We start from the raw sequence: 10,767 nt of genomic DNA on the forward strand, positions 1-10,767 counted from the left end.
TTTACCTTCAATCTTGTTAGATCTGATCAGGAAAGCACACGGCTCTCAGCACATCGTCTACAGAGAAGGCGAGGCTCACGACATTGCATATAATCTTTATAATTACCGTAACAGAACATCTCAAAGCCACTTCTAGTGCAGACGTTTAAGGAGCCAGACGAGGTACTCACCATGTTTATTAAGAGCTACAATTACTCTGCAATATTCACTTCATTGGGAGCTCCTTGCCGAAGATTTGAGCAAAACAAACAGAACGTACAATGATTCTGCGAATGTACAAATGCATGGCTAGAGCGGATCGGAAAATGAAACCTCGGCTCTTGTGGGGCTCACCTCACTTACTTATAAAAGCTGGAGGACCACTTTAAAGGTGCATGGAACTAAAGAATGGAGGAGGTTACACTAGAAAAGGGGGGGGGGGGTTGTTGGTTTTGTGTCTTTATCTTAACGAAGAGCCAAAGAGAAAAATATCAAAAATATATCTCCAAGTCCTTACAGTTGGTAACCTGGCAGAAGAAAATACATTTTTCCCTCAGAGGCATTGTGTTTGACAGATCAGTCTGAGGTAGCATTGATTTCGTCCTGCTTCTGAAGAGTCAAGAAGTACTACCCTTTGTCTCGTCGAGAGTAATTTGTTGGGAATAAAGTTCAGTGTAGAGAGCTGGCAGCCAGTACTCTGCCTCCCCTGTTGCTTGCAAATCCAACCAGGCCAATCCTTCCTTCAGCAAATGCTCCTAGGTAAGAGAACAGAGGTCAGCATTAAAACAGGAATAGCGAGAGTAACCAAATTACGTTACACAAGATGACTTTAATGTATTATTTACATTAATGTTGTGTCACTCAATCTCTATCTGTTACGGGCAATAACATAGAATTTGATGGCAGATAAGAACTTTTGGGCCCACCTATTTTATTAGAAAGACCTTAATCAGTCCTTGGTCTTGTCTTAGATTAAACAGGGAGAAGGAGAAAGGTGGAAGCTCGGCTGTAGGCCTCCCTTAGCCCAATCATACTTGCACGAGGGTCCCTGCAGCTACAGACAGATTTCGCTACTAACTCTTTGTCCTTTATGGAAGAGCCGGCTTACACAAGAGATCCTGGTGGCCTAACGAGACCCCCTGTGTGCATGAGCAGAAAGCACTTCCCAGCAAGCGACTGGCTGCTTCAACGAGTCAAAAACTGATGCAAAACTTGGAATGTGGAGGGGGCCGAGCATTTTAGGAAGGTTAGTATTTTTTCTCTTATTTTAACAGCTAAATAAAACATATTAAAGTACAAAGTCCTTTAACGTGTATTAATGTTCATTGATAAGGATGTATGGGGCATTAAACTGACGCTTACTTACCAACACATGTTTGGCTCTTTCTGTCTCCCAATTCAGGCTTGATTTAATTTCACCAACTGTTACATAACCTTTTTTCTGTGAGATCAAAAAAATAAAAAGTATGAAATAAGGGAAATCAGAAGAATTGCAACAAATTAGGAAAAAATGCCATCCAGTAAAGATGATGAAATGCCATGAATGACCAGACACCCAAGTAGTGCATTCAAGAGGTTTATCGCTCTTACTGGAAAGAACGTCCTGTTTTGCTTAAGATGGAACTGTGGCTAGAACTGCGAGGACCCCGATATAGACCCTGAAGGTCAGAGTAAATAACTCTATTTAGCTAAAATACCCCTATTCCACTATTTACGTAGCTCTTCTTTGTACTCTTTCCAATTCAATCTCATCTTGTTATGAATTAGCGGCCACAATTGAACCGCGTATTCTAAATGATGCCTAACTAATGTTTCAGTTCATTCCCTGAACTTGCATCGATGCCCCTATTTAATGAATGCTAGTAAATTATTTGCCTCAGCAGCTGCTTCGTGACATTGCCTATTGTCAACTAGCACCCCATTTCTTCTGAAACGATCATCCTGCAATCTGACCTTATTTATCACGTTATTAGCTTGTGTGTTTTCACTATGCAAATGACTTGACATTTATCAATATTAAATCTCATCATGCTTTCTCCCGATTTAATTAAATCCGTCTGCAGCAAACATACACCATGAACTGAATTTAAAGCCCTAAACAATTTGTCATTTGCAAAAAACAGGCATTTTACTATGAATAGCTTGTTTTACTGTCAATTCTCAGTTTTGTTTTTTTAATCTACATACAAATATTATACCTTAAATCGCCTCAATTTAGAGGCCACTCTACCACAAGGCACGGAATTAAATATGCATATTAAAATATTTATGCAGTTTTTAAAAAGTTTATATTTGTTGAAGATGTCTGGGGCAGCAGTCTTTATTTAACGTAAATCTATACTTTTCCTAGAATGCACCTACCTCTGCCAGCTGCAGTACGACCGTGTGATCCATGTTAAGCTCTGCGGGAACCGACTGCACCAGGTAAGAGCCACCCACAGGGATAATGCCAAACCCGCTGCCAAGGACCTTTAGTTTCTTGATAGCTCTGATGACATCATCCCTGGAAGCACACATTCCGTCATTAGACATAACGCACGTGATTTACCTGACATAATCATTTAAATAAAATGCTACCTACTGACTAACATCCTGAGCAAGCTTTCCTCTTCCCTTCAAAACCTGTTGATGAAGCTCAGCCAACATTATTAGACCTAGAGAGAAGAAGAGCGGCGTCTTACACAGAGCACAAGTCTGCAAAACAGCACATCCCGTAAAGCGGCACATCCCCAAATCACGTGTGTCCAGTGCCTAAAACATTTCAAAAACAATAAAAACCATACAGGGCGGGAGACTAGAAAGCCGACTGGGTGGATTTTATTAATTATTATTATTATTTAATGGTTTTTGAGTAATTCCTGTGCTGGTCAATGCTATTTGAGCTCTCACTTTTAAATTTGCCCTCTTAAGCCATAAGAATATTTAGAAAGGAGGAGAACGTTTTATATATCAAAGTTATATTTAATATTTAATCATCCATGTTTGCAAAATCAACGTGCAGAACGGTCTGCTTATTGTGTAGTCCATAGCACCTTATGCTAGTTTATTTTTGATTGATCTTAATTTTGGATAGGTGCATCTTGAGAGGTCTGAGGATGTCCCTATGTGGTCTACATTAAAAGACAATACTGTTCTGATTTGTTTGTTTACTGAATAAGGGCACAATACTTATGGTACACAACTATTCGATGAAGAGTCCTACATTTAGGCCAAGTCCCCCTAAAAACGTTAAAACCCTTCCCCCATTTGCATCAGTAACTTATGTTGACTTTGCATACAATAAGGTTGTATAGTTCTCTACGGTACCCACCTCCATTGTGGTGCTTCAGAGCTAAACAAACTTCAACTATCTGAACACCAAGTTCATAGTAAAAGTCTCCGACGCCCAGCATTTCCGACCAGAATCCCTTGCCAGCTGTAAAAAACAAGGGTACGTTATTCACTGATTTCATATTGCATATATACTGTGTTTAATTCACATGTGGATCTCCCTAAAGTAACCGCAATGCGTGACACGCTGTTAATGTATTGCTATAATGGAACAGAAACGCAGGATAGGGAGGCAGAGGCAAGATCCCTTACATGCTAAAGGGTCCACGCCAATTGTGGCACACATGTCTTGGAACTGGACCCTGAATTGCGGATTTTTACGAATCTCTTGCTTGTGTTTACTGGCAAACTCTTCCAGATTGGTTTTAAACATCTCCAGCTGCTTTGACATCTGAAACAAACAAAAAAAACAAAAACATTTGCTATCTAGATCTATTTAATAAAAAATTCTGGTAGACGCATGGTTGTTAAAGCAAAGTTGACCAAGGTGGTTTGCAGCCGTTGTAGTTTGAACTCCTTTACCCCACATTATGAAGGTCCATCACCTGATCCTCACCTGAGCCAGCTGATCCTCAGCCAAGACAGTTCCCCGCTCCTTGTACTTGGCCTGAAATGAAAAGCTCGGTTAAACACATCTGTCCATTTTAGGCACAATGTATATAAATGCAGATGTATTCCAAATCCGTTCCTCCACTACCAAGTAATGTCATGCAACGGATACTTATCATGCAATGCGCGCTTAAACCGGTGTTCTTCAGCCATGGGATGGAACAAAACATTAGCTTGATATAGGCACATTCACCCCAAAGTACAATACTTCCTGTAACCTTTATTGTTGGTTTATAAGTTGTGTATGGTTGTGCATACACAAATAATTAAGAAAATTATGACATGTAATAACATACTATGGCACGTGTTTTCTTGCCCACTCAAGCATCTGTATGAATAACAGATTTAACGTTAATGGACGTTCTCCCATAGGGCAGATGTTTTTTTGGAAAGTGACACCGGAGCTTATCCAACGGTATCTCAAAACAAACTGCAGATTTAGCAAGAAAAAAGTTATTTTTAGGTGTCTTGATTTTTAAGCAAAACCTTGCTGTATTCTAGCTTTTGGAGAAGAGGTTTTCTCCTTTTTGATTCTTCCTCGTTGCAACTGGACTTCAGAGCCAATTTAAGGTCTAAGTTATAGGATGTGTTTGCATTAACTGTTTAACAATACAAACCTAGACAAGATATTAGTATTAGTATTTTTTACAGTATTACATTTTTTTAGAAACCGCTCCTGAGTTTCAGTTTTGATTACTTTTTAATACATAGGTCACAAAATGAAACACTATGGCCAAATCATTCAAAGTGACTGCAGAATGGCATGAGAAGCTATAGCAGGGAGTAGCTTGTCAATCATAATACCGAGCCTGCTATTAAACCGTACACTTTATGTACATTAAGCAGGTGTCAGGGCGACAGAGAGCCAACTAACACAAGTGCTGCAGAGAGTGTGGAGTCGGCCATTCGTCCGTTACTTTTGAGATCCAGGTGAAGGAGAAAGGGAATCGCCTATGAAAGCTGAGTTCCTGTTAGATGAGGGTGTTTGGGAAGCATTGAAAACAATAACATTTCCGCTTGCAGGTTATTAATGGAATGTAACCATTTAGATCTATAGTCTGGGGGCCAAACAACAGATTGGGGGCCACAGTGGGAGGGGAACCCCAGGCTCAGCCCCGCCCCTTATCCCATCACCTCCGCCAGCTTCTTCTTGGCTATCGCCCCCGCGCCCACCCCTCTCCGGTGCATGGCTGAAGCTTCCAAGCAGTACTTCCGCAATGGAACGTCACTGGTGTGCGACACTGGAGTCATACAATCGCCTCAACAGATTATAAACACCAGAGAAGCAACTCATCTTTACTTCCGTAACGTTTACACTCAGCGGTTTTTATCTCTGTAGTGAAAAAGTTATATGATACGGAATGATAAATTACGCGCTCATTACGCCTGGAATGCACATAGAGCCATAAAATGATGCTAAATATGCCTGCCAGGCAGTGTTTACTGAGCAATATTATTTGAGGTGCCTGCAGAATATAAACTACTGCATTTTGCCCAACGTTTCAGCGGGTTAGAGGTACTAAAACCGTATGATTTATTGATTGCAGCTTGTCAGATTGGGCTGAGTGTAGCAGATTTGAGTTACACAGTTTATATATATATATATAAATTATACATTGTTGTGACTTTTCGGTTTATAGAGCACCACAGGTTGCCATTGACATCCAGCCTTCTGACTTTAAAGAAGGCGCCAGGTGAGAGGAAGAGCCGCAGCCGGCTCCTTTTGCCCCTGAGGCAAGAACAGAAAATTGTGCTCCCCCACTATATATTTCTATAGGTTATTTTAAGGAACGTAGATAAATTAATAAGCAAATGAATGATATTAGAACTACAGAGATTTTTTTAAAAAGTTGTAAAACTTCCCATTTTGTGCTGGTCAGGGCCTGAGCGAGTGTTTTGCTTGAGCTTTATGGGCATTAGGGACAATGGTGCAGTAAATCAACTTCTGTCACACCCATTATGTATGCGCAGGAACTATAGCATAGCCCTCATCAGCATACAAGTAGCCAGACGTATATATATGATACAGCACAGCTCATCATAAGCAAATAATGAGCCTGACTTATGTGGAACAGCATAAATCTATATACTGAGCCAGACACTGATGGTTATACTGCATAATGCCCATCATTATATATTGAGCTAGAGAACTACAGTGGTACAGCATAACTCCCATCATTAAATAGTAAGCCAGACGCTGAGTGTGGAACAGCATTACTCACTTCATTATATACTGAGCCCTACAGGGGTACACCACAGCTCTCAGCTGCTTGGACTACTACTGTGCTTCAGGATATCCACAGTGCTGTACGAGAACTGGGCTCCAGGGACCAAATAAGAAGCCAAAATGTCATGGTATCACACATCTATCTGTGTATCCTGGGTGTCGCGAACCAAGATTGATTACTGCAACTTTATTCTGGATGTTGTAGTGCAGTTTTATCATAAATGCTTGATGGCCTATTTACAAAGTACAGTTAAGTAAATAATGTCCCCATTTGTTTGTCTCAATGGATTTACATAGGATGCGTCTCTGTCGAAATAAAAAGAGGACTTATCTCCCTTCAGCTGAGTGGTGCTCAAGAAATGTTGGCACCAGAGCAACATGTGAAGTCAAACACAGAGTTTCGTAAGTAGACATTTGGTTATATTTATTTAAAAGTTATACCAAGGCTGGTAATTCTTCGAGAAAAGGTGGCAACCCCAGCAGTAGAGTAACTCTAATATGTTTTGATTTTTCTACTATAGTTTTTAATGACCCGGTTTGTCCTGAGCATATTCCTCAGACTGAATTTAAAATTATAAAGTTTGCCCAGAGAATATTCCTCAGACTGAATTTAGAAATTATAGCTTTGCACAGCCAGTTATCTTGCATTCTACTTGAAACTGATTGATATCTCTGCTTAAATTCATACCAAAGATATCTTTAAGTTTCACATGTTAGGGTTTTCAACGTGGACCAGATTTAGAAACGTTTAAGGGCAATTAGAATGTTGCTACATAAAATTGTCACAATTAACTTATTTTGGAGTGTTTCTGTGTCAAATTTGGCTCATTTAGAAAGTCGCTGAGTTTGCAAATGTTTTAACCATTTGTTGCTGCTTCTTTTGGAGTGAGGAACAGCCTAGGGATTAAAATCAACCATGGTCGGTAATGATAATTGGCGCAAATACATCCAGCTGCAGTATACACGTGGCTGTACGCTATGCTTTTACCCTTCTACAGTGTAGGAAGGGACCTGCTGCATGAGCGGTAATAAAGGTACATGGGAAGCGTCAGTTCTGGTCTGCTGAGTATTTGTATGCAATAGGGTTTTCTTCCTTTGTTTATGCTCCAAGTATGAACATGGTATATAACAGGACAAATATGCTGGAAAAACAGCCATATTTAACCCATCCTCAATGGGGAAATTCCAATGTTTGAGGAATAACAAAGAAGTAGCAAGTGAAAAGTTATTTATCTGAGTATCACCATTTCAAGAGCTGGAGCATAATCAGGGAGTCAAGGGGATTAGCCTGTATTAATTGGTGGCATGTTTATGCATACGGATGATTATTTATCCTCAATCACCCTGAGATCAGAAAATAATCCAAGGACCAATTTAGATACCTTATCCTGCCATCATGGAATGGTTCTAGATTTCAATCTCAACCATAGGCAGGGATGAGGCAGTGAAATGAAGAAGGTGAGTATTAGTCACAGGTCTGTGTATCATACGCTCTATGTCTTCACAGAAACTGCAGACAGTGGTTTTGAAATGTAGTTCTTTTATTTCTTTACACTGTGATACATAATGAACACTGATAGCTAATAGAGCATTGAATATTTTGACAGCTTTTCCATCTGCGAACACCAAACTCCATGGATCGTGGATATTCACAAGTTAAGAGAATCTAACGGGAAGAAATACAGCTTTTTCAGTTCATTAAAACGTTTACTTTTTCTTAGCATTTCATTATGTGATGTGTATAAGAGGCAAAACTGGATATAATAAATATTCATTATACCTACCTCCCCCTGCACATATCTGTTGACATAAGCAGATCCAATACCTCCTCGCATAATGTAGCTTTTGCGTCATTGTGGGAGCTGCGCATAAACACAGCAGCAGTTAGAAGGCATCGGAGTGTGTACGGAGCGCATTATTTCAATGAGGCTGCTGGTGTTCCGGATTTAATGTTTTATTGTCTGCTTTAGCATTTGTGTGTTTTCTTTTTGAAAAAGGCTTTGCTGTTTAACAGTCTGAGCAGTTCAAGCACCTAAAATGTTTGGCGTTTCATTGGGGTTTAGGTGCCAAAGGGAGAGTTGTAGTTTTAAGTCTAATGTCACTATTAACTTTGAAGGGCCAACACTGGCAGGTTTCTCCTACAAGACGGCAGAGCTGGCGCTGTATAATGCATAATCCAGTGTGTAAGGAGTCTTTAAATAAATCTCACTGATTTAGCTAAACTTTACAGAGGGTCAACCAATCTCTTCCTGCAGCAGAAGCTCACGGAGATTGGGCCTTCTTAATGTGTAGTGAAGTCAAGAAGCTGAGAGTCAACTCTGATGAAAACTCCCCTTTTAGTGAAGAAATAAAACGGTGTTTTTTTTGCTTTGCCGATAATGGCAGGTATGGATACTGAATCGGCTTTGGTGTCGCGTACTGAGACAGTCCCTGTCCCGTATGTGTTTGTTTAGGGTTTGCTGTTTGCTATGTGAATATTGGGCACATTGTTGCAGAGTTTACACAATGTTGCATTGTAGGTAAAAGATTAGCTCTTGTTTTTGCTCTCTCTATATACACGTTATGTATTTATATTGCACAGGTCGTTCAGCGTGAGTGTATTAATTATGCAGTAATTTACCTGTCTCTGTGTTTGTTTCTAGCTAGCCAGGTCAGAAAGTACTTTTTTCCTTCTAACTCTGATTGAGTGTCAGCCTCCTTTATTCCCAGCTCTGGGAACTGGAAATCAGCTTCTCTCTTGGTTGAATCTGAAACATTTCTGCAGGAGAAAGCAAGAATGGTATAAACCTGGATTAAAGGTGCTGTTCCATTTAGACAGATCATTAACTGAACTGTGGTATGCTACTTATATTATATTTACTAGATAGACATATCCTCGCTCTGTTATCATCTAGGACAGCTCTCCATTTTTGTTTTTTGGTTTTGAAGGTGCGGTCAATAAATTATAGGGCTTTTCCTGCAATAAATACACATTTAATGAGAGAGAGAAATCCCTTACTCGCTTTTCTTCTCCCTTCTGCCCAGTAACCAGTCCACAAAGTTCTTTTTCAACATGTTATCTACGGATCTGCTATAATCGCTGGCGAGGATGGCCTCTGAGTACCGTCTTTGCATGGACTGAGGTGCTTCACTGCTTAATGAGGCCCTGTTGTATACATTAAAACAAGGAGAGAATAAAAAGCTGTTCAAAATGTGCTCATAGTTTATTAGATGGTTATTGTATTCATCATATTTTATTTATGCCATATAGTTTTGTTAATGCCGCTTTGACTTTTATTTCACAGTCAAATGTTTTGTGAATAGTTTCTCATTCCTTTTTACTTCTTCCCATAAACAAAACACAGAATGAGCATTATTTTTCAGGAAACATGCACAAAGTCGCGTACACGGGAATATATTAAGTATGTTATGAGCAACAAAATGCACGGTATAAAAGTAATGGGTGGAAATGTAAAGTGGGCAAATTCTAATAACCCCGCTCCACATGGAAACATTTTAACGACAAAAGCAGTTCAAATACCTTAGCTTAGTTTCTTCTCCATCTGCAGTGTTAAAGATGATAAAGGAGAAAAGGAACGCAAGATATTTCAGGCCCATCATGTTCTTTCTAAGCTGAGAAACACGTAAAACACAAAGGCAATTACACAAAAGTAAGATTTTGAAAATGTATCGTCGCATGCAAAGCATTTTATACTGCGATTATAAGCGTGCTTTAATATTTTTTTTTTAAGTAATTGTGCTATCGCTACTTGTAATGCTAAACTGCATTCACATTAATATGCAGAGAATCAAAACTTTTTTCTCTTATGGTTTCTTTGTGTGAAATAAGGATTTTCTTCAATTTGAAGTTATAAAAATCCAGTCCCCAAAGGCTGGATTAATGGAAGAGAGATGACAACATTTACCCAAGCAAGGGTATCCATTTCCAAATCCTCATGAATCGTATGATAATTATTGAATACTAATTTAACAATTTAAACTAAGGAAAACACGTAACCATGACATTTGGCTAAGGATTTCAGAATTATCTCTTGAACCAAACTTTTTTCAAACTCTGAATTTTTAGGGACTCAACATTGCAATGAACAAACTCAAAATCTCTTGTGGTTTTGTATGAAGTATTTGCGGTCCAAGTGAGGAGCACAAGAGTACCTCGAAAACCACGTTTCTCTGTTAATTTGAAGTGCCCCAAAATGTAATTATTAAAGAAAAATGAATACTTACTGTAAAGGGTGTCCGGTGGTTTGGATGAACCTAGGGCGGAATTCGGCCTTAAATATACCACCAAGTATTGTGATTGGCTGGCCAAAAACGTGCCAGGTGTCCAACGTAGGATGCCGATTATCTGCTTCGTTTGGCTCATTGACCTGATCTTCATGGCCTGCTGGGTTGCAATTAATGTAACTTAGTTAATTGTATGACCAATAAATATCATGTTTCTGCAAAGCACTTGTTGCTAGTTATAACGCCATAATGGAACTTCCTACTGAAAAACTATGACAATCCCAGCAGCCATTTAATCAATAAAGCTCACATCATATTGTGCTCCATTTGTCAAATTGCAATTAGGGCCATTTGTGAAATTAAGCAGCACTTACATCTTGTAACTATGTAGTCATGAC

General features: G+C 39.4%; 2 protein-coding genes across 2 annotated transcripts; both read right to left on the reverse strand.

Moving 5' to 3' along the window:
• Positions 1-160: 160 nt before the first annotated feature.
• On the reverse strand, positions 161-5,150 carry SNF8 (SNF8 subunit of ESCRT-II). Its single transcript, XM_053453312.1, has 8 exons — positions 5,053-5,150; positions 3,866-3,916; positions 3,562-3,700; positions 3,290-3,394; positions 2,561-2,633; positions 2,341-2,482; positions 1,346-1,420; positions 161-734 (listed from the first exon to the last, which is right to left on the reverse strand). The coding sequence occupies exons 1-8, from the start codon at positions 5,104-5,106 to the stop codon at positions 597-599; spliced, it is 777 nt and encodes a 258-aa protein (XP_053309287.1). The 5' UTR covers positions 5,107-5,150; the 3' UTR covers positions 161-596.
• A 2,518-nt stretch (positions 5,151-7,668) lies between these two features.
• On the reverse strand, positions 7,669-10,388 carry LOC128471665 (pro-glucagon-like). Its single transcript, XM_053453629.1, has 6 exons — positions 10,370-10,388; positions 9,666-9,757; positions 9,144-9,290; positions 8,766-8,903; positions 7,930-8,007; positions 7,669-7,811 (listed from the first exon to the last, which is right to left on the reverse strand). Exons 2-6 carry the CDS (start codon positions 9,743-9,745, stop codon positions 7,802-7,804), a joined length of 453 nt encoding a protein of 150 aa, XP_053309604.1. The 5' UTR covers positions 9,746-9,757; positions 10,370-10,388; the 3' UTR covers positions 7,669-7,801.
• Between the last annotated feature and the right edge of the window lie 379 nt (positions 10,389-10,767).

The sequence above is a fragment of the Spea bombifrons genome, chromosome 13 (genome assembly GCF_027358695.1).
Source record: "Spea bombifrons isolate aSpeBom1 chromosome 13, aSpeBom1.2.pri, whole genome shotgun sequence".
NCBI classification, from domain to species: Eukaryota; Metazoa; Chordata; class Amphibia; order Anura; family Pelobatidae; genus Spea; species Spea bombifrons.